Raw genomic sequence first — 23,577 nt, forward strand, 5'->3', positions numbered from 1 at the left:
ATTGTGCCTTGCCTTGTTAATGTTTTGAGCGCACAATAAAACACTTTTTTATAACACCCCCTCTTTCCATCAAGCCTCTCGAGAAAACAACATTTATAGATCAATACTGATGACTCATCAAGGCAAGCTGATGAGAATGACATGCATATAAGCACTGTAATGCTTGTGGTGCTATTTTAGTATTTAAATGGTTTGTTGTTAAGGAAGGAGTCTTCTCGTTATCAAACATATTTCTTATAATCAGAAATTCATGAAATTTTGACACAGTCAAACGGATCATATTACCAAATGATTCTATCAGTTTTATCAAATTTGACCTTTTCGTTCTTGCATAAAGGTCAGGTCAAGGTCACTACCTTTTTCCTCAATGTAAAGGATGATAAAAATAAGTGTGGATCTTTGCAGTTCTGTAGACATTTGTTTAAGATTTGAATATTCTATTCTTCAATGAAATGATAGAATATAAGAATGTCTATCAGCTTATACTACTAAATCGGAATAAATATTTATACTGAAATTGATATTGCTTAGCCCGCATTTCCTCTAATTTTCTTAAATTTTGAAGAAATTTTTATTATTTTTTTATGCTTCAAATAATAAAATATTTATGATTTTTATGTAAAATGAAGACTTTATTAAAAGATATAAATTGACAGAAAAGCTAATATATTGACCGTTTTATAAGAGAGAAAAACTGATTTTAGTGATTTTTTCACAAAAATCAGTGTATAGAATGGGCGCTTTAAAAAGCCTATAAAAATGTAGTTTGATAGGCAAATCATATTTTAAAAACATATTCTGAAACCCAAGTATCATATCATTAGTTTACATTAGTGAAAAAAATCCAACATTAATGTTATTGTTTTTAAAATGCTAAATCAGACTCATTAATCTGCAGCAATTCTGAATTGCGCAACAGGTGATATTTTCCTACGCCAATATTACGCCAAAAATATACATGTAGTCCCTGTTAGATTGTAAACTTTGATTACTTTTTCTATGCCAAGTTGTATGATGATAAAAAAGAAAGAAAAATATTCTATTTTAATTTCCTTTCATCTTGATTTAATGAACAATTAATCAATTTTACGTTTGACAAGTCGAAAACCAGAAAAGACTCCTTCCTTAAGCCACTGAATGTCTCTATGAAAACTGGGGTCTATTTCCAAAGTATTTTAAATTCATTTTATGGCCATTGGACTGTAAAATACGAAGAGGAATTTAACGCAAAACGTTATGGCGGCGAGTAGACCCGATCAGGACATAAACAAATGGATGGATGCTCTGGGATTTGAGAAGTCCATCTGTCGTAGGAGACAAGCTAAAGTTCTAGCCCACGAGCGAGTAAAGAATGCCTTCATCGACCCGAAAGTCTCTGTCATCCACACAGGAAGCTCAGCCGAAGGATTTTGTGGTGAATATTACTCGAAACTTTCCCGGTCCGATTTTGACGTCATGGTGTCGTTCAATAAGTTACTGTACATCGTGGATGAAGATAAAAGTCGGGCCGATGTCGACACAAATATCCCGTTTGTGGCCCGAGTTTGTCATGACGACGTATATCCAGGCTATACAAAACTCGAGCCGATTATCGAGGAAGAATTGGCCTTGACATCTGGCCTCGTTGTGAAGGTCGATAATCGACTCTTTGTTTCGAGTTCCGCAGCACTGACGACTCTTATGCCATCACACCGTCAGATAGTCGGACATCTCCACAGAGAGGAAGAGGTGGATAAGGTTCAGTTCGAGCGTCACGGTCCAGCAAGTAGTGTTACGGTCGATAGCAAAGAAGAAGGATACGCAAAACGCGATGTTGTATGCGGCTTCCGGTGTCAATTCTGGCCAAAGTGCGCTCGAAAATGGATAACAAGAAATAGAAAATGGCCGACAAGGGCGTCTGTTATAGAAGCTTCAGAGCTGGGGTGTCATTTGGTTCCGACTGGGTTTCCAGGGAGTAAAACAGAAGAGCTTGAGTGGCGATACTCCTTCGTAAAAGCTGAGAGAAATGTTATGTGGCTTTTCAATGATTGCCAAAGGAAATGTTTTGCGTTACTTAAAATTCTGAACAAAGAAATAATAGCCCGTCATTTTAACGATGAAACCCTTACGTCATATCATTTTAAAACTACCTTGCTCTGGGTGTTAGAGGAAGCTGATGAGTCTGACTGGTCGGAGAGAACGTTATTAAACTGTGTTAAATCGTGTTTGTCTAAGTTGATGACGTTTATTAAATCACGTCATTGTCCGCATTACTTTATCGAACACGCCAATCTCTTTGACAGAGACATCGTTAACGAGGAAACATGTGGAAAACTGAGTAACATTTTAGATTCTGTCCTGAAAGACCCCTACACCGCATTACGTAACTGTTCCACTTTTCAAAACTTTGATAGTGACGTCACTGTTGAAGATTTTGATTTCCTTCATCGATGTCACGTGGGTTTTCAGTGGTTCATGATGTGTTACCGACAGTTAGACGAACTTGTGACGATGTTAGGAGACCGCTTTTGGAGAGTGATGATGGACCATTACAATTCCAACAAAACAATGGCTTATAACATCCGAGTTCTTAATGATCTTCAAGCAATGGCCGACAACCCGCTTCATGAGTTATTTTCGCGTCCATTTGTTCGAGTTAACCACATCTTTCTGGGAATGTTAAATCATATTGATGTTACTAAAATGAATCCCATTGACGAAGAGGATTTTGAGATCCGAAACCTCTATATTGAAGATGCGAGAGAACACTTTGTAAAAGGCGCTACAGGAAATGAAGTCATCGCAAAACTCCGCCTGGCAAATTTTGAGTTCATGATGAAAGAATATGATCAGGTCGAAGCGATTTTAAAAGAAATTGTGTTTGAAAACAGTTTATTTGGTAGAGATAAGGAATTTGCAAGAAAAATGGCAAAGTTAGAGAAATTATTTTTTGAAACTATATCTGATGTATTTGACAGGCAATCACTGGCAGAAAAAACGGGGGACATAAAATGCAAATTTTTCACTGAAAGGGCATATAGATACGGAATGTCACAAGGGGTGTCTGAAAACCAAGAGGGATATGTCCAGCTTAGGCCTTTAGTTGACATTGAAAAAAACTTCCTAGAATTTCTGTCAAAAAAGTGGTTGTTAACAGACGTCATCTTATTACCGGAGGAATTAAATTGTGTACCGTCTCCTTTCCAACTAGAGCTTGCAGCATTAAAAATTTCCTCGACGGAAAAGAATTTTCTCCTCTACCACCCAAAAATTTTCGCTCTTACTTTAAGGTGTTTAGCTAGCTTGTCGCAAAAAGAATCTCAGGACTGCACAAATCTTCTGTGATGAAATGCTATCTTCTTTACAACTAATTCCAATAAAGTACCACGTTCAGACTTTGAATTTGATCGGACACCTGTCACTGCGGATCGGTAATTTGGACGACGCCTGGCGGAGCTTTTCCGAAGCTTTTCGTCTGTCAGACACTGGGGAATCCTCGGTGTGGTTCCTTGCCTTATTACTTTTAAAGAAATTTAAAAACTGAATGGCAAAATAGTTGTTCATTTTTTATTTCAAAAATGTAATTTTGTTAAAGAATAGTTACATTACATGGATTAAATGCCTAAATATTAAGTATTACAAAGAGCCACAGCCGCATGTTTCTGTAATAAAAAATAAAGATTCACTCTATACTGTATTATAATAACACAATGTATCCAACTCATAATTACATAGAATGCAATCATTTATGTTTCCATACAAAAGGAAACATGAAAGTGCTCACTATATAATTCTCTTCTACGACAATTTATCTACATAGTCATAAAATTATGTAATAGGGAATCATTCTTTGGGTATTATGATTTATTATATAATTATTATAAATAAATGATAAATTATAATCATTATATATTTTATTATATAATTTGGGTATTATAATTATTATAATTTCGGCCGTGGCGTGGTCAAACCCAATGGAGCCCGAAGGGCTTTTTGATAGATTTGACCAGACGCTCCGACCGAAATTATCATCACATAATATTCAAAGAATGATTCCTTATTACTTATATTATTATTTTAAAACCACTATTTTTATGTAGCACATGCAATGTATTACTACGAGGCGCAGCCAATACCTTTTTTCGGTTATGCATTAAGACACGCTCATTTTGTGTCACTCATGTTTAATGACGTTATTCAAATACAGTAAATGGTGTGTGTGTGTGTGTGTGTGTGTGTGTGTGTGTGTGTGTGTGTGTGTGTATATATATATATATATATATATATATATATTATATATATATATATATATATATATATATATATATATATATATATATATATATATATATATATAATCCAAAATGAGTGAAAGGTGATATCACACAGTATAAATAATCAAAAAAGAAAATGAACAGTTCCAAAGTTTCTATTCACTAGCGCTTTCTGGATTTACATCCTTCTTCAGGTGAACGTACATAAGTTATGTACATTCACCTGAAGAAGGATGTAAATCCAGAAAGCGCTAGTGAATAGAAACTTTGGAACTGTTCATTTTCTTTTTCTTTTTTGATTATATATATATATATACACACTATTATTTTAATTACCGTATACATGTAACGGTTTAATTATTGTCATTTGGTACAGACAACACAAGTAAGGTATCTGTCATTGTGATATGGTGGGCAGGCCAAGGCTCCGCACACTGCTTTAACGGGAAAAAACAGTTTTCCATAGTCACTACGTTGCCCTCCAATCAAGGTTTCAGAATGTTCGTCTAAACATATATACTGACTTGCTGCTTCATTAGCAGTATATCCTGCCACAAGGTCTCCCTGGTACTGCATGCTCCAGCCATCGTAACAGGAAGATTTAGCTGGAATCATCAGAACGCTTGACTGTACTGTGCTCCGGCAAACGCTGCATGGAAGGTCATTGCCCCCATCATGACCAAACTCATTCGAATAATATTCTGACCCATACATGTATGCATAACTAGAAGTATACTTTGTAGTGAGATCTGGGTCAGGTGGCAGACAAACGAACTCGGCGGCGGCTCCATTGTGACGATAATATGAACCTCCAGCAAACCCTAACAGAAAAGAAACGATAAGAGGAACTTTGTGTGACATAATATTTTAGTGACTTTCATAACCGGATGTAATTCGTAGAATAACTATATATTAATTTCTTCTTTTTCTAAAAGAATTTCAAAACAAATTCAAGCTATTAAAGTGGTAATTATTCAATAATTATTATCAAATACGGGACGAGTCTGGTCAAGTTCTTATTCTTTAGTTTATGTAGTTATATGTACCTGAATAAACCAATTCTGTATTGTTGCCAGGGCAATCTTTTCGTCCCCATCGCACAAAAATTCCACCAGCTTAAAAAAAATATTACTTGAGTTATAATTTGATATGCTCTTTTTAAAAAAGTACCATGTGATATCATGATCGAGTTAAACAGAAGGAAACAATGATTTAAAAAAAAATCTTCTGGATTTGAATTTTGCGTGCCATAAATATGAACCAAAATAGAGGCGTAATTTGTACCAGGATAAAATTTGAATTGACTTTCAAGAAATACTGTATGAAATAACAAATCTCAAAATTAAGCAAATTTTAATTGTTAACTTTTCAAATTTCGTCAATATGATCATGTACTATAAAGCTGCAATGCAACTTAACATCTTATCAAATTACTATCATTTTCACTATAACATATCGCATGTCTAGATTGATTTATAAAATGTGAAAATATTGTCGATGATAAGTGGACAAACCGTTGGTTTTAGTTAGCAGAGTACTGTATTTCGCAGACAAATCCGTGAACTGGAGGGACTGATCTGTGTATTTAGTGGACAGATCGTTGTATTTAGCGAACAAATCGTTGTATTTGGCGGCCAGATCAGAGTTTTTAGTAACCACATCCTCCATCTTTCTCTCAAGCGCATGAATCTGCGACTGAACTAAGTTTGGATCGTTCAGTAAAATCCTTTTCTCCGCAATTGCTCGTGTAAGGAATACTATTAGTAAAATCCAGACCACCATTGTTGTGACTTATTATCACAGCTGTTACGTTTTGTATTCTTCACACGGAGAACAAGTACTTAAGTGCAATGAAAAACCACTCCCTTACACAGTCTTTGCAATGATACAGTTTCAAAAAAATACGCATGATTATCACGAAAGAAAAAAATACATTCTTATAGAAGGACCCAGAACTCCTAGACTTTAATTATGAAAATGAAATCTTGATGTATTTTTTTTATTTTAAACAATTTAGATTTCATTATCTGAAATAAAAGTTTTCGCCAATAACAAAATAAATATATCCTATTGTCCTTTACAAACATTTGGAGTATTGAGAATCAAAATTTTTGTCATGTACAAATTTTGATTCTCGATAATCTAAATTTTTGTAAAGGACACTATTGATCATTTTAGTATGTCAATTGTCAAAAAATGCAGTTAAGGGGTTATTTAAATAAATTTGAATTCCAGAAGTAAAAAATAGACTACAGATTAATTTAAAGCTGCTATCCACAACTGATCTACAATTACATTTTCTTATATTTATGCTTTTTATAAAAATAACTGATTTGACAAACATACCCGTGGAACAATTTGAAGACTTTCACATTTCTCATTGTCAATTTTATAATTCTCAGATAAACTCTCTGTTTAGATACATGAGTGATCATGACATACCAATAGATATCAATATTTTATTAAATGGTTATGATTGCTTATCTCTAACAGAAAATATATCATTTTTTGACCAAGTTCATCAATTTATAAAAAACAGTAAAAGATTTTAAGATGTAAATTAACAATGAGTAACACTGTGTTAAATGTACTTTACATATACTAATTACTGAGCCTATTATACTATAACTAGTACTATATATGTGTATATATATATCTCTATTTTCTCTTTTGTTCTTTTGTCTATCATTATATTGTTATTTATCTAAATCCTTTATTACTATATTCTTTATAAGTTAGTAAATGTCCATGTAAATCTTTGAAAAGTATATACTATTAGTATTATAAATATTTATACCTTGATCTCAGATGGAGAGAACTAATATAGGCTAGTGTTGCCTGCTGTTCAATCCAGATTCATTTATATACTTATATGTATATTTTTGAATAAAATACTTATTAAACTATAAACTAAACTATAGAGAGAGAGAGAGGGGGGGGGGGTGGGAGGTGTAATCATTTCTATGTACAGTGCAGAATCGTCAATCTCGTTGAAAGTTAATTCATTTTACAATAAACGTTTTTATTACCTTTTCTTCTCTCATGCCCTTTTATTTTTGTAATGTACTTAGAACATTTAGAAACTTACACAAAAAATAGCATACTAGTATAAATTTCCGTAAATGTTTTAAAATTGAAAACACCTCCACGAACCACTCCGAATAACACCTTTTTAAAATCGTAATAGTTGTTCGTCATGTTGACTGTACTTGGACTCTCGCCCTCTTACGCAATAATCTGGATTGTCCCTTTCAAATTTAAAGCGGAAGGGAAGATTTTTCGAGTGTTTAATAATGCTGGTTGTTTTTCATATACAACATTTGGCACATAGACGCCCATGGTTATATGCAAGAAATATCGTATTGCGGCTTAATTTAGAAATCCTGGCCGGATATTTATGCAAGTGCCAAGGTGGCAATTTTGCATCCCTTTAATTAAAAAATATGCAATTTAATAAATCATGACTCAAGTAGTTTATAACCACTTTTGTTATTGATTAATCTCACCTGTCAGGTTATATATTTACGTTTATAAAATAAATTCTTTTAGAAAAATGATTATTTCCTGTAGGAAAAACAAGAAATTTCTTCTAAATTACGAGTACTTCCTATAGCTAAGTAATGTTATGATTTACATATAATATCCGGTTGGAAAACAAAAATATCCTATTTAAAAACTACCTATAATGTGTCTAAATTATATTTCTGTAGGGAATACTATATCTTTTATATAGAAAATATAACTCCTATAGGATTTATTGAAAATCCTACAGGATAATCTAATTATTCTGTTGAAAAATTATTTCTTCCTCATGGATTATTACTTTCCTATGGGATATCTATTTTAAAAGGTAAATATATCGCCTGCTAAGATTAATATCGCCTTTATCATATGCAATACATGTACACTACAATAACAAATTCGGCTGCATGTTATAAAAAAAAGCTATATGTTTACTATGTATACTATTTTTTATAATACTCTGTAGACTAGAGACATAAATAACATTTATTATTTATGTCTCTGATTAGACATTGGTTTAATTATAATTTGATAAACATGTAAGCATATTTTTTTTAGAAAAAAAAACATGTAAATTGAGGGCAAATATTCAACGATTTTAGCTATCTTTAGCTATTTTTATTATAAAATAAATTCTTTGGGAAAATAGTATTTTTCCATAGGATTAAAATAATTTTCTACTAAATTAAAAGTAGCCAAGCAAATAGCCAAGTAATGGTATTAATTCAAAATCCGATTGGATAACAAAAATAGCCTATTTTAAAATTACCTATAATGTGTCTAAATTAAATTCCTGTAGGTAAAACCTATATCTTTTAAATAGAAAATATAACTCCTATAGGATTTTTTGAAAATCCTACAGGAAAATCTAATTATTCTGTTGAAATATTATTTCATCCTCATGGATTATTACTTTCCCATGGATATATATGTATGTTAAAAGGTATAAACATATCGCCTATATCAAAGCAATATGAGCTACAATGTCATGTAAGAGTTTATATTTTATTCTACTATACAGTTATTGCCGAGATCAAAGATATGCCGCGGACATTATTCTCCAATATACCATAAACGTCATCAGTAAATTATCAGATCAGAAATACCTATTTGTCTCGCACTGATCATGAAAGTACAACTTCAAACCGTAAAAAGTTTAAAACCATGTCAATTCCACGTGTTAGTTCCAGTCAAAACGATGTGTATTGCCGCAAATGATCAACGCGGCTGTTCCTATGACCTCCCTAGCACATTTTCACTGCGTGTTTTTACATAAAATATAAAACATCACAAACCTCTCTAGAAAAGTTCTGTTAAAGGAATAATTTAAGGAATCATTCTTTGATTATAATATTATTATGAGAGTATCAAATATAGTCGGAGTGATCAATTCCAATAAATCCAGAAGGCTTAGATTTCACCAATTGATATTTAATTTGATTTAAGTCATTGACATTTTTACGTTATTTTCATTTCGTATACTTTATTATGCAAACCCTTATTGCGCCCACATACGTCACTGGGGTTTAATGAACTATATGCTACAAATGATTCGTAGTCACACAAAACATTGGAAAATGTAAATACTCGGTATATATACACAAATCTCGAACATATAACTATTTTGGAATACATACAATATGCACAGGAAGATAGTGAGTATGCCCCGTGAACTATTTTTATGTATCATTGTAAAACTTTAAATACCTTTTCAGACTACTAGGGTTCTACCTATCGATTGAAACATAGTACGACAACTGAACTGTAAAACCGTTGCATGTACATGTTGAAATGCGACATGGCGGTTGACAATCAGGATCAGGAAATAAACAAACTGTTAAATGCTCTTGGATTTGAGAAATCCGTCTGCCACATACGACAAAATATGGTTGCAGCACTAGAGCTAACTAAGAATGCTTGTTTGGATTCGGAATTTTCCTGCATTTACACAGGAAGCTTAGCTGAAGGATTCAGTGGTAACTATTATTCAAAGATCTCTCGTGCTGATTTCGATATCATGTTTATCTTCAACCGATTTCCGTACATCGTAGATGAAGACAAAACTCAAGACGATGCCCCAAATAATTTCCAGTTGGTGGCCCGGGTTTGTCATAACAGTGTGCGACAAGGATATGCAAAACTGGAACTGATAACCGTTAAAGTACCCTCGAAATTGCATTTGGCTGTCAAATTTGAAGACCGACTGTTCCTTTCGGGTTTGAAAACGTTGTCGTCTCTTATGCGAATCAATCGGAAGCTTTTGGGTTTTATTCGTGAGGAGGAAGTTTTAGGTGGAGTTCAATTCGAGCGCCATGGTCCAGCAAGTAGTGTTACGATCGAGAGCAAAGAAGAAGGATACGCAAAGAGAGATTTAGTTTATGGCCACCGGTGTCAATTCTGGCCAAAATGTGCTCAGAATTGGATAACACGAAGACGAAATTGGCCGGAAAATGCGGATGTCATAAATGCTGCAAAGCTGGGGTGTCATTTGGTCCCCACTGGGTTTCCAGGGAGTAAAACAGAAGAGCTTGAGTGGCGATATTCCTTTGTAAAACCTGAAAGACACATCATGTGGTTTTTCAATGATTGCCAGCGAAAATGTTTTGCACTACTAAAAATTCTGAACAAAGAAAATTTAGCCAGCCATTTTGACACGGAGGTTTTAACATCATATCATTTCAAAACTACTTTGCTTTGGGTGTTAGAAGAAACCGATGACCCGGATTGGTCGGACAAAGATCTACTGAAACATGTTAAAACGTGTTTGGTCAAGTTGATGACGTTTATAAAATCACGTCATTGTCCGCATTACTTTATCGAACACGCCAATCTCTTTGACAGGGAAATTTTTAAGGATGAAACGTGTGGAAAACTGAGTAAAATTTTAGATTCTGTCCTAGAAGACCCCTACACCGCATTACGTAGCTGTCCAACTTTTCAAACCCTCATTAATGACTTTCGATTTCCTTCATCAATGTCACTTGAGTTTTCAGTGGTTCTTGATGTGTTACCGACAGTTAGATGAACTTGTGTCAGTATCGGGTGGTTTTTTCTGGAAAACGACACTAAAACATTATGATACACACAACAAGAAACTGGCTTTTATCGTCAAGAATCGACAGAATCTAAAAGCAATGGCCGACAACCCGCTTCATGAGTTGTTTTCTCGTCCATTTGTTCGAGTAAACCACACCTTTTTAGGGATATTAAAGCATATTGAAATTACAATTAATAAGATAAATCCCGACGACGAAGAAGAAGTTGAGATCCTAAATCTCTTTGTTGACGATGCGAGAAAAAACTTTGAAAAAGGCTCTAAAGGAATTGACGTCGGGTCAAAACTTCGCCTCGCAAATTTTGAATTCATGATGAAAGAATATGAACGGGTCGAAAATATTTTAAAAGACGTTGTACACGTATTTGAACATAATTTATATGGCAGAGATGAGGAATTGTTAACAACGGCAAGGGATTTAGAGAATATATTTATACAATTCTTATCAAATTTGTTGAAGGGGCAATCGATATCACACGAAGAAACCCACGCAAAGCACAAAAATATTATAGAAAGGGCCTATAAATGTGGATTAGCACAGGGTTTGTTTGAAAACCTAGGGGAACATATCCATCCTTTAATTGATATGGAAAAGAACTTCCTAGAATTTCTTTCGAAAAAGTGGTTGTTAACAGAAGTCATTTTATTTCCGGATGAAATAGATTGTGTACCCTTTCCTATCCAACTAGAACTTGCAGTGTTGAAAATTTCCTCGTCGGTTGAGAATTTTCTCTTCTACCACCCCGAAATTTTCGCTCTTGCTCTGAGATGTTTGGTTAGCTTGTCGCAAAACAATCTCAGGAATGCACAAATCTTCTGTGACGAAATGTCGTCTTCTCTCCAACGTATCCCACAAAAATACCACGTCCAGACTTTGAATTTGATCGGGCACCTGTCACTGCGGATCGGTAATTTGGACGACGCCTGGCGGAGCTTTTCTGAAGCTTGTCGTCTGCCAGACACTGGAGAGTCCTCGGTGTGGTTCCTTGCCTTATTACTTTTAAAGAAATTTAAAAACTGAATGGCAAGCATGAGTTCTCTTAGTATTGTTTTCCTCGTTGGCAATAATTGATAATATTTCAATAAACGGCCCACATTTTCAAGCTTGTTAATGAACTCAGTGTAATTCAGAGATAGGAGTAACAAAAATTATAACAAATTAATCTACTAAATTTTTTTCATTAAATTTTGAATTTGAATGGAGAAGGTTATCCAAAACCTGCCAAATTAAGATAATTTAGATTGTTAGAATGACACGTATTATGAAGAAATTTTTAGCGTGTATCAGTGAATAGTACATGTATATTATCCTCTCGTCGGAGAGCTTGTATATCAGCCTCCGCTTACCACACCCTGCTGCAGTGACACATTGTCGATAACTGAATAATTCTTATTTCTTATAACTTGACATATGGATATGGAATAAATGAAATGAGTTGTTTTTGTTTAAAAATTAAAAAAACAACAACAACAAAACAAAACAACCCCCCCCCCCCCACACACACACAATTTAAAAATGTTTTATACCCAATATGGATCGAGACTCCGTTTTAACAAATTAATAATTAAAAGGAATGTTTGAAAATCTCTACTAGATCGGAATATACAGTATTTTCATGATGAAGTCTAAAAGCATTCATTCCCTGGACTTTGCTTTTAGACTTGTAAATGGTCACGGTTCGAGAAAAAATCATGCCATGTTGCAAGATTTTGAATCTTATATCTTTTATGTTCACAAAACGGAAGAAGATAAGTCGATAAATAAAAGGAAATATCAAGAACATTCGTAAACAAGTCTATAAATCAAGTTTGTTAGTTTTATTTTAATAATTATTTATCTGTGTTGATGATAATTTGGAAACATTGATTATGATTTTAAAAATCATTGATTTTTAACTTATTAAGATAAATATTCATTTTTAATATTGCATCATAAATGATCAAAAGTGTATTTTCAATGCTGTTTATGCTGACTAAAAATTTATGCTGCATTGCACACCAGGCTCGGTTAAACTATAATTTACAGCTGTAATACACTCTTCCGTTAAACTATATTTTTTTTGCAAGTATTACATTATGGTTTATTATCTTTTTCATCAAATTGTAACATAATTTGTGCTTTTTTTTGTTTTTAAAACAATATATAATCAACATTAATTGTGGTCAAATTGAAAAAAGAAAAGAAACTTCTTTCATCTATTTATCTATTTGTTGTTGTTGACATTTTCAATAATTGACATCGGGTTCAGTGTTCAGATAATTCTTCGCTACGTGGCCAACAAGTGCGCATGCCAACGTGTAACATCCTGTGAATTTGCACCAAGATGGGTACCAACAACATGTTGGCGTTTGCTTTATTTTCTGTTATTTCTGTGGCATCAGGTTTATATTTTCACATCGGCGAGACAGAAAAGAAATGTTTTATCGAAGAAATTCCAGATGAAACTATGGTTGTCGGTACGTTTTGCAAGTTAAGGACATAAACAATAAGTTAAGGAGTTAAAATATGGTACTTTTACATTTCTGAAGGTTTTATGCAAAATAATTCGATGAGAATCTCGCCGGTTGGACATGCATTGCATGAATATGCACAAAATACAAAATGTTATAGCGAGGATAAGTCATGGAAATGGTGTATGCTGTTAATTTTAATCTTGAGTAAGGACAGTATGAAATTTTAAATTGATTAATGAATATTTTAGAATCACTCAGTCTGTTCAGAGATGTCTCTGGTCTGTTTCTATCCACAAAATTATCTAAAGTTATACTTTGACCTTTGAAATCACTCTTTGCAAAGTGCACCCATCAGAAATTATTACTTTGAGGCATAAATGTTACCTTCACCATTGCGACCATTGAGAGACTTAAGTGCTGAACAAAAAGTTCACACATATGATAGCAACTATTAAGTTCCTTATAACTTCAATATTGATACAGTTCAGAGTAAAAGAATTATGTTTACTGATGGTTTAAATCCCTACTGTACAAACTAGTTCAACCATTTACATGATTTAGTTATCATTACTATATGAAATCAGTTGTGTATAGAGATCTGCAAGTTATTTTGAATTAAGGTGGAATAACACATCATCACAAAAGGGCTGACCGCTGATCAAAACAAAATTTCGTTTTATCAAAAGGATTTTATGGACTAAACATGTAACGTACTCCATAGTCGAGTGGATAACGTGTCAGACTTGTGATCCGTACATCCCGAGTTCGAATCCTACAGGGGCTTTTTTTTATACTTACTGGAATAATTATTTAGATATTCATTTTTTACCCCCAAACTGCAAATTTTTTGCTTATTTGACATTTGTACAGTTTATTATTATATCTTTCATGATCAAAAAATTTTCCTGTTAATTTGAGTGACTTTGTCACCTTAAGAGAGATATCAAGAGAGATAATCAAATTTCCATTAATATTTCTTGCATATATTTCCAGAAATGCAAGATTGTTTGATTTATTGATAAAATCGCCTGAAAAGATTGTTTTCCTTTATGGAAAGATAAAAATATTTCAACATACATGATGTTCATTTCAGGTCATTATAAAGTAGAAATGTTTGACAGAAATGTCAATGATTATGTACCAACAGTCTACGGACTTGGTATGCATGTTGAAGTCACAGACCCTGAGGATAAAACTATCATGTCAAGGGTAAGGGATCACTGAAATCGCACCAATGCATGGCATCACTATCCCCAATGCATGACTAAATTTTTATCAGTCCTAATTCAAGACCAAATTCAAAGTGGGTTTTTTCTTTATTATCTCCTCAGACCTGGGTTTCTTAAAGACAAAAAAATGTAAATAAAACACTGATGACTTTGGTCGTTTTTGAATGCTGGTTAAAAATCACATGTGAAGTGAGGAAGAGTTCCAGGTGTCTTGAATTGGTATTGATTTAAGATTTTGACATGTTGATGTGGATGTGCAATGCTGTATGAAAGATAATGGGATTTTATCGGTTTTAGTTTTCAGATTTTCTTAATATGGAAAAGAAAACTGAAATCTTTAAGGTGCCAATATTTATCTAATCCATTGAGCTTTCTTCTTTGTTGCCAGGAAAAGAAGCAGATTTTGGAATGCTAGGCAGTGCCCATGTAGCTTTACATCACAGTTTGAGAGGAGACTTGCATTAATTTCATAACATTGACAGCGAATCTAAATAAAATGCCCCTCTGTTTCAGGCACATACAGGGTACAAGTCTATGACTATTCTATTAAGGATTACCTCCCCTCTGCCCCGGGGGTGGGCATGTTGGTTGAGGTCAAGGACCCCGAGGACAAAGTAGTCCTGTCCAGGGTGAGTTGCTCCCCCTTTGGAGGAGGAAGCTGTTGCATTGAATTTCTCTGACCTTTGAACTTTTCTGACTTCACCAATTGTGGAGACCGAAGATGTCTCTCTTTTTTGAAGTGCTTTGCATTGCATCCCAGCAGATAATCAACTATATGATTCACAACTAATATCAAACCTCAAAACACACTGGTGATATTCTCTTTGTAATCTAATAGTTACTCAAAAACACAGTAGTTCGGATATGATTTCTGTAGCACAGACTTAACCCAGTATGAGAACTTCTATGTATATCCTGAACATATATATACTCATTACATCAGTGTGAGTTATTGTCACCCCCAGTTAAGTGAAAACCGAATAATTCTGCTGTGTGGCCCTTCTTACAACTAAGATATATGAAGCAATTTATTTTTCTTATTTGATTAAATTAAGATTCCTATTTTCAGTTAAGTGACTTTACAAAAGCAAAATGGCTTAAAATATATTTCATACCAATGAAGACCTGAAATTTGCCCCAAAAATGTTTCAAATGAAAATGTTCAAAATAAAGTCAGGTTACAAAACCCCACTTGAATACACTATGCAAAACCACTCGTCTGCCTAGAAGCTGGTGTCATATGAAATTCCCCATTTTGTTCCTTTGTTTCAGACAGCCATTTTTATGGGAGAGGATTTTTCTTTGTAGGAAAAATCAAGATTTTATTTTTTTAAATGGCAGTTGGGGATTAATTCTGCATGCCTTGTTTTTAGTTTCAATGTTTAGCATTTTATTTGCATTATTGATGATTATTTTATCATATGCATGTTATTTTGATGTTTTATGTTATTCAGCTTGAAAATATGATTAAAGTGAAGATATCTTCATATTTTAATGTTTCAAAAAATTAGCCATTCAGCATTTTGAATGAAAAAATAAAAATTTTCAAATATAAATTTATATTCAAAGCATTTTTACTTGTTAAAGGTTAATTAAATCAATTTATTAGAGAGGTTAAGCATTAATGCCATTTGAACATGTACATCTACAGCTACGTGTAGAACTACAAGTATGTTTACATGTACATGTGCTAGAATTTGAATAAACTACTTGTAAATGAACATGTAAAATAATTAGATTTAACATTTTCAACATGTTCAGTTTACTCTCACTGTTTATGAAATAATTCTGTGAATTTGATGAAACCAAAAGCACACTCATCATATGCTTATTGTCTGCTTTACACGAAACAACGTTTGATATACACAATGTCTGTATTTCTTTTGAAAAATGCTTCAAGTATTCACCTCTCTGTACTTTTATTCTACACGTTTTGTACAACTTGTAGAAATTATGACGTAATACGTAAAATTAGGGGATTCCCCTAGTGACGCGTACTCGTACTCGTTCAAATGCTTAACCTTTCTATTAATTAAAAAGACGAAATTTGCGGTACTTTTATGTTAAACCATATAACTTGGGTTTTTTATTTGTGTGGAAAATTTTTAATTCTGATTCCAAAATAGCCTGATAGGTTCATAAAAACCCAGTTGTATGGTAACGTGATTCTCTGGTCCATGGAATGAAGTAATTACAAGAATCTGATTGATTTTGTAGACGTACGCTGCTGATGGCCGCTTCACCTTCACCTCCCACTCAGCGGGGGAACATGTGATCTGTCTACACTCTAACTCCACGGCCTGGTTCTCCAGTGGCCAGTTGGTGAGTTGACCTTTGAACTTGAGACCCACAATTATGTGTGCACATTGTCAAATTTGTCAGACCAAAAATATAGCTCCATTGATAAATGTATATGTTTAATATGATGCTCATTTCACAGTCATATGTTGTTTCTTTTAAGGTTCATTATAACATACCGGATACTAGTACATGTATCTGGCATAAATTAGCTAGAGATTTATTCAGGGATGTGCTTTTTCTTTTAAGGTCAAGATCTAGTAAATGATTCCACACTGTCCTTTTGGTGCTAGAACCATTATGACGTCATAATATATTTGATGAATCTTTTCCCGTATTCTACAGCTTTAAAGGAATTATGTAGAAAAAATAAAACAATATTTTGACATTCTATGTTTTATCACGGGAAAAGTAATCTCGGTACCTATATTCAATTTGACATCATTTTAAATAGGAGGCCAAGAGCTTGTTTAAAGGCCAAACATTTTACAAACGCCCCCTTTTTTACCTGTACAAACTTCAAAATGATGCCGCTTGTCAATCAAGTTTGAAACAATAGCACCCAGTTTGATTGACGTGATTGTCCAAGCATGATCTTGCCAGGTCCGCGGTTTTCTGTTTACTAGCAATTAACAACATGATCTTTGATATCTTCAGTCATGTATTAAAAAGGGGGGATTGAAAATTGGTTTTTAAACATTACCAGTATTATGAAAAATAATTATTCAGTGATTGAAAATACGCACAATTTATATTTGAATTATGTTGAATGTGTGTGAGCTAATAAATTCCACGAAAATGCATGGACAGCTCCAAAACATATAAAATTTTCTTTTTACAACAAACGTACAATGTGCTACTAAAGCTATATTTACTGGTAATTCACTCAGTTGGAAGTTGGTGCATGTAAACGTCTCTTCATGGAAAACGAACTCCATTAATTGTCGACGTATAATGGCTGTCTTTACATTCCACATTCTTACTGATCGTATGGTTTTCTTATACTATTATAATTGTTAAAATTAACTTTTTAAACATGCAATGTCAAGTGCTAAACACAATGTACTGAGTTATATACTTTTATAGCTGAATTAATTTACTGCATTTTTTCAATTGTGCTTTACACACGTGTGCTTAGAGAAAATTCGGACGACAATACCATTTCCGTATAAAATCGCTTCGTATGGTCATTAGAACAATAAGATATTTAAACTAAGACCAATTCTGACTAATTCTTTATTTCCTGTGTATTAATTTGCCTCCTGTGTATAGTGATTAGCAGCGTCCAGGACCGCAGGTAGACTGTAAGCCCCGGAGGCTTTCACACCTCTAATAATTAAGCCCCGCCCTCACCTGAGATTTACCACCCAGTAAAAATGTTCGGCCTTTAATGTCGTTTTTGGCAAGACTGAAGGCAATCTAGATATATTTCATTAGTCCAAAATGGACAAAACTCCGAGACTTGTTACTTTTATCCTTCAAATTTCATAGAAAATGGTTGTTTAAAACATGATTTTTTATTGTATACCAAAAAATTAAGCCCCGGTATACCCCATGAAACAAAGATATTACTATGAAGCACCATTAAAAAAATTTATATCTTGAATTCCATAAACCTGTAAGCACCTTTCATTTACTAGATCTTGACCTTAATATGCAAAATTTTGCAGATTTGAAAATCAAAATTGTCATTCTCTAGATCAGTGTAGATTCCTGAGTGATTTGATTTCCTACTTTTTCTCCCTCTGCCAATCACATGTTTTACTTTATTTGACAGTAGACATGGTAGATCTGTGTTTGAAAAAAACACAAACTTGATTTTCGCAATAAAGCCTAAACACTTATTTATATGTATGAAAGACTAATGAGAGATCTGATCATTGAATTTCAGAGAGTCCACATGGATATCCAGGTTGGAGAACATGCTGTGGATTACTCCCAAATCCAGGCCAAGGACAAATTATCCGAACTCCAGCTGAGAATCCGACAGCTGCTGGATCAGGTGGAGCAAATTACTAAAGAACAAAATTATCAGAGGGTGAGTGCTCAATGTATTGTTGTGAGGTGTACTCTGGTGTACAGAGGAAGGGTCAATATCTTGATGTAAGACATTGATGTTGTAGTAAGAAAAAAAATATTTGTTTCATATTGAATTCAGAAAAAGTTACCTCCCTTTCTATTTGCTTGCTTCTTTGATATTTATCTTTGTAGATATTTTATAAATATATTTATTGCTTTCTTCAAATAAGTAATATACTCTGAATTATAATTTATTCTATAAATCTTAAACAAATCTTTTGATATTACATATAGAAATGTTCTTGTCTGTTATGAAATTAAAGATAATTTATTACGGTATTTTTCTGACGTACATATCATTTCCTCTGATTGTTATTTCAGCTGTAAATTTTATGTACTCGTTTAATCTTTCAGTATCGTGAGGAGCGTTTCAGACAAACATCAGAGAGCACCAACCAGCGAGTGCTATGGTGGTCTATAGCCCAAACCATCATACTTCTCATCACAGGATTCTGGCAGATGAGGCATCTCAAGAGCTTCTTCGAGGCCAAGAAACTTGTATAGTGTTTAGGGTTCTAATATGTATAGGATTTATTAATTATTTTTCAAAGATTTCCCCTCTAAAATCCTTAAAAAACACCTATTTATAAAATATGAGTTTGGGAAACAGTTTTTGAACTTAATAAGGAACAAGTGGAAACTACACAGATGAAAATATTGTACAAAAACATGTCATAAAATTGGTATATTGATATTCTCAAATTCTTATAGAATGAAATATTAGGAAGCAATCAAGAGAATATAAGCAGCTATATTTTAATTCACTGTCAGAAAGTGGCATGTTTTACCCAATTCTTTAATATTTTTCTCTCTGAGGTGAAAGTTTTTTTTTTCATCGTTATGAAATAACTTGTCATATTTATTACATGTACATGTATATTAGAGACTTTTGGGTAAAACTGCAAAATCATGAAAGTGCAGGTTTAGTGTGATGTGTTTGTGTGTTATGAATGAATGGGAGAGAGATTTTGTGAAAATGATTGCATTTGTTTCATATTAGATATAATACAGATATAAATGCACATATTAAGTAATTTTCTTGTTGTAACCTTTTGGGGAATAGTGGTTATTTTTAAGCTCAAGTTCTGAAATGCATTGCATCAGATGCATGATTTTTAAATTACATGTAGTTATTTTTTTAAGGAGATTTACTAATAAAATACTTTTTCTTGGGTCAGAAATTTCTATGAGAGAAAATGAAACAGAGTCTTGTTGTCAAAGCATTTTAAATATGCATTGTATATCATTTGAAAATCGCATGAGAAGTTATTTAACATTTCATCATCATTCCCTTTTCACTGATGATTATAACGTGAGAGGATGTCTTGGTTACTGAGATAGCTTTGAGAACACATGCTTTATGTTCATAAACTGTTCAATTTATTCTTTTATTTGCGGTGTGAATGTTCTACTTGTAATAAACTTCTTAAAGGAGACACCTTGTTCACTTATTTTTAATTTGATTTAACTGAAATTTTACTTTGATAAGTGTAGTTGTGGTTCTGCATGCAAATTGTTGTCGTATTTTGCGACCTCTGTATATGCAATTTAATTTTTGAATTGGTGTGTTACAATGCACTTTGTAAAATTATACTCTTTGATATGTGTTCAAAGGGCCTTAAATTTAGGACAAAGTTAAGGGTCGTCCACAAACCTATGAAAAGTTGTGCATAAATGCCTATTCTTCTAAGTCACTTGAAAATATGAATTTCTAGCATTTGTTCGACTTGGAAATGACAGAAAAAATTAATTTTGGCGGGAAAATGACAAATTTAAAATTTTACCATATTCGGAAAAATAAGTCCCTGCATTAGTCGAACTCGGGACCTGCGGGTCGGTAGATCGAGGATACACCCACAGAGATAGACAACAAGCTGTTGCGATATAAACTTTCACGTTAAAATCGCCAAGTTGTGACGTATTGTCATAAAAAGTAGAAGTCACGAGGTGTCAAGGAACCTCAACGCACTTTGAAAGAAAAATATTTTTGTTTAAAGTGTGTTAAGACCCTCAGATATGATGGATAATTTTTTTTTACCAAGTTTAGCTAATGGGACATTAAAAAGGAAACCAATAAGATTTTAAGCTATCCTGATTAGCAAATTTGCAACGTAAAGGCTTGTTTGTAGGATCATTTAGTTTAATGAGTTTATTGAGATTTGTAAATGAAAACATCACATAAACTGTCATATAGACTGCACTAATTGGCCGTCCGCCGTCCTTCCAATTAAAAAAAAAAAAACTTTTTTCTTTGTGTAAAAAGAGGGTAAAATGATAAAATTTATGGAAAACAATACCTAACCTACATGTTTATGGCGTTTATAAGCTTATGAGCAAAGAAAATGACAAAGTATATTAAATTCAATACTAGCTTGATATTATTTTGGAAACTATTGCAAAAAGCGCATTTTCAAAATTTAATGCCTATTTATGAGTCGATATTGCTTTAACGGCTGAACCTAAACTATCTTATCAAATATCGTACTAATTTATTTGGCTTGAATTTGAGAAGTTCATTTACGCTTACACCTGCAGATTTATAAGTTTATGGAATAGATATGATGTTTAGGGAGAAGGAAAGATGCGGGTACATTCTTTTCAATATGGAAAATTTATTGGAAATTGTACTGGAACTTTGGTTGTTCCCTTCCCGTTCCCAATGATGATATACACGTACCACATCAAACAGTGTTTACAAAGACATAAAAACACTTAAACTGCCTAAAACTAAATCTGTTAATAACGAAGACCATATTCGGGATATATATATCTTTTTTTTCGAAGTGCGATAAGTGTCTTGATCAATAAATTAAAAATGCTGATGTACACTCATAACGCAAAAAGTCTTTGATTGTTTTTTCAAAGTGCGTTGACTTGGTCCCAAATTTAACGCATTTTGAACATTTTTTTCAAAGTGCGTTATTTTTTTTTCAAAGTGCGTTGTCAAATTGGTGGGCTTGTTGTCGCCATATCTTTTATATCTCTATACAGAGTTACATAGTAAACATACATGTAATTATGGACTTGGCATTGCGTCGCTGCGATGTTCTACCACTTCGAATCTGGACGCCATTAATTTGAGCCATCTTACGTGAGAATTTTCCAGTTTCGTGAGAAATGAACGCTTTTTTTTCTTTTTTCATAAATTATATCAAATTAAGAAACATAAAATAGAAAAAAGCTTTGCATGAGTAAATCCCGTTAGGTCCCCAGCCGCAACTTTTGGTCTAAAAAGATTGAGTTGTTTTCCTTACATGTACTTTTTCTTAGATTTTGTGCCTTTTTTGTTGGTTTATGTGGATTTTCTGTTTGTAAATAATTAATGCGTTAAATAGTCGTTCTCGAATAGAATCTTTCTATGTTTTATGCACATTCTTTATATTTGCACTTGCCGTTTACATGTTAAAATGACATATGTAGACAATCGATATATAGTTTTCATTCGATTATTTTTATTCAATAATTTAATTTACGTTTCATATTCTTTAATAAATTGGGCAATGGATAATAAGGAAAATATACATACAGATGTACATGATGCACATGTAGTACAAAGGTATCTTTGTTTAAAAAGTATAAGAAATGTCTAGCATTTCAAGCATTTCACCCCCCCCCCCCCACCCCCACCCCCAACTTCCTCGCAAAATATGTGAGCGGGATATTTTGAAATTCAAAAACTCACTAAGTGAACTATTTACTTTATATTTTCCTCTTTTTTATTTCATTTTTGGTGAGAGAAAGGTGTTAGCTTAGGTAGTTAAACTAAGGTTAATCACAAAAGTATTTTTAGTATTGTTAAAATGTAAATACCAAAATATGATGAAAGCTCCAACTATGTTTTAGAGTCGTCAAAAGTCCCTAATTTTTTTTAAATATTAGATAATGTATATTTATCATACAGCCAATGCAAAACACTGACTCCAGATTAAACAGATTTTATTCCGTACGTTAAATACACCTACTCTTTATATAACTAACTTCAAATTTATATGAAGCCTCGTTCAATACTAGTATACTTAATACACATGTAAGTGTACTTGGGTAGTTTATGTTAAGTCCTCCATACGTCTGACACATACATCTGTACCTTGGAACTGATAACTTTAGTGAAACATTTACAAATAAACGTAAATGCACTTATGGTTTGTATGTACCCTTTCACTTAAATAATTAGAAAAAAACTAACTTCGTAAACAAATTGTGTAAAAAAAAAACCCCAAAAACAAAAAACTAGATTTGGAATTCATCAATTATTTCCTAGGTAATTTTTGCTCCAAATTTTACATTGACACAAATCTTAATATGAAAGTAATAAATATATTTATCACAGCCTCTTTTTTTTTCGTTCGGTTCGGAGAGAGTGTGTAAAGTATATGATAATTTCATTGCGATCAAGTAATAACGCGATGCAAGATGTACGTCATTCTACAGCAAAATATTTTAACTGGTCATAGGTTATTGGCTTATACAGGGGTGGAGAGCGGCGATGAAAGAAATATGGCGGACAATGCCTTTACGTGTCATGTTTAGTTTTAATCGTTCTGGTTTAATTAACAATTTATTGTGAGATTTGTATCTCACAAATTGATAAATGACATTCAAAATTTGGGTGAAACATTTTAACTATTAAAATTTTGGTAAAACATTTGAACTATAAAAAATGAAAAAAAAAAAATCTTTTCTTAGC

The 23,577-nt window shown here is 33.1% G+C and overlaps 4 protein-coding genes across 5 annotated transcripts; 3 read left to right on the forward strand and 1 right to left on the reverse strand.

Annotated features, from left to right (window-relative positions):
* The first annotated feature begins 1,131 nt into the window (after positions 1–1,131).
* Positions 1,132–3,524, forward strand: LOC136270834 (uncharacterized). The gene has a single exon (XM_066069633.1). It carries the CDS (start codon positions 1,237–1,239, stop codon positions 3,322–3,324), a length of 2,088 nt encoding a protein of 695 aa, XP_065925705.1. The 5' UTR covers positions 1,132–1,236; the 3' UTR covers positions 3,325–3,524.
* Positions 3,525–3,590: 66 nt separating this feature from the next.
* Positions 3,591–6,090, reverse strand: LOC136270835 (short-chain collagen C4-like). Its single transcript, XM_066069634.1, has 4 exons — positions 5,768–6,090; positions 5,300–5,368; positions 4,590–5,074; positions 3,591–3,641 (listed from the first exon to the last, which is right to left on the reverse strand). The coding sequence occupies exons 1-3, from the start codon at positions 6,033–6,035 to the stop codon at positions 4,617–4,619; spliced, it is 795 nt and encodes a 264-aa protein (XP_065925706.1). The 5' UTR covers positions 6,036–6,090; the 3' UTR covers positions 3,591–3,641; positions 4,590–4,616.
* Positions 6,091–9,573: 3,483 nt separating this feature from the next.
* Positions 9,574–10,800, forward strand: LOC136270997 (cyclic GMP-AMP synthase-like receptor 1). The gene has a single exon (XM_066070053.1). The coding sequence runs from the start codon at positions 9,574–9,576 to the stop codon at positions 10,798–10,800; it is 1,227 nt and encodes a 408-aa protein (XP_065926125.1).
* Positions 10,801–13,106: 2,306 nt separating this feature from the next.
* Positions 13,107–19,456, forward strand: LOC105340822 (transmembrane emp24 domain-containing protein 9). Of its 2 annotated transcripts, none has more exons than XM_034474424.2 (5): positions 13,107–13,287; positions 15,027–15,142; positions 16,731–16,835; positions 18,703–18,849; positions 19,245–19,456. In XM_034474424.2, the coding sequence occupies exons 1-5, from the start codon at positions 13,155–13,157 to the stop codon at positions 19,392–19,394; spliced, it is 651 nt and encodes a 216-aa protein (XP_034330315.2). In that variant the 5' UTR covers positions 13,107–13,154; the 3' UTR covers positions 19,395–19,456. The 2 variants fall into 2 exon arrangements, with proteins under 2 accessions (XP_034330315.2, XP_034330314.2); XM_034474423.2 differs by lacking the exon at positions 15,027–15,142 and adding an exon at positions 14,378–14,493 and having other exon boundaries at positions 13,110–13,287.
* Positions 19,457–23,577: the final 4,121 nt, after the last annotated feature.

The sequence above is a fragment of the Magallana gigas genome, chromosome 8 (assembly GCF_963853765.1).
Source record: "Magallana gigas chromosome 8, xbMagGiga1.1, whole genome shotgun sequence".
Taxonomy (NCBI): domain Eukaryota; kingdom Metazoa; phylum Mollusca; class Bivalvia; order Ostreida; family Ostreidae; genus Magallana; species Magallana gigas.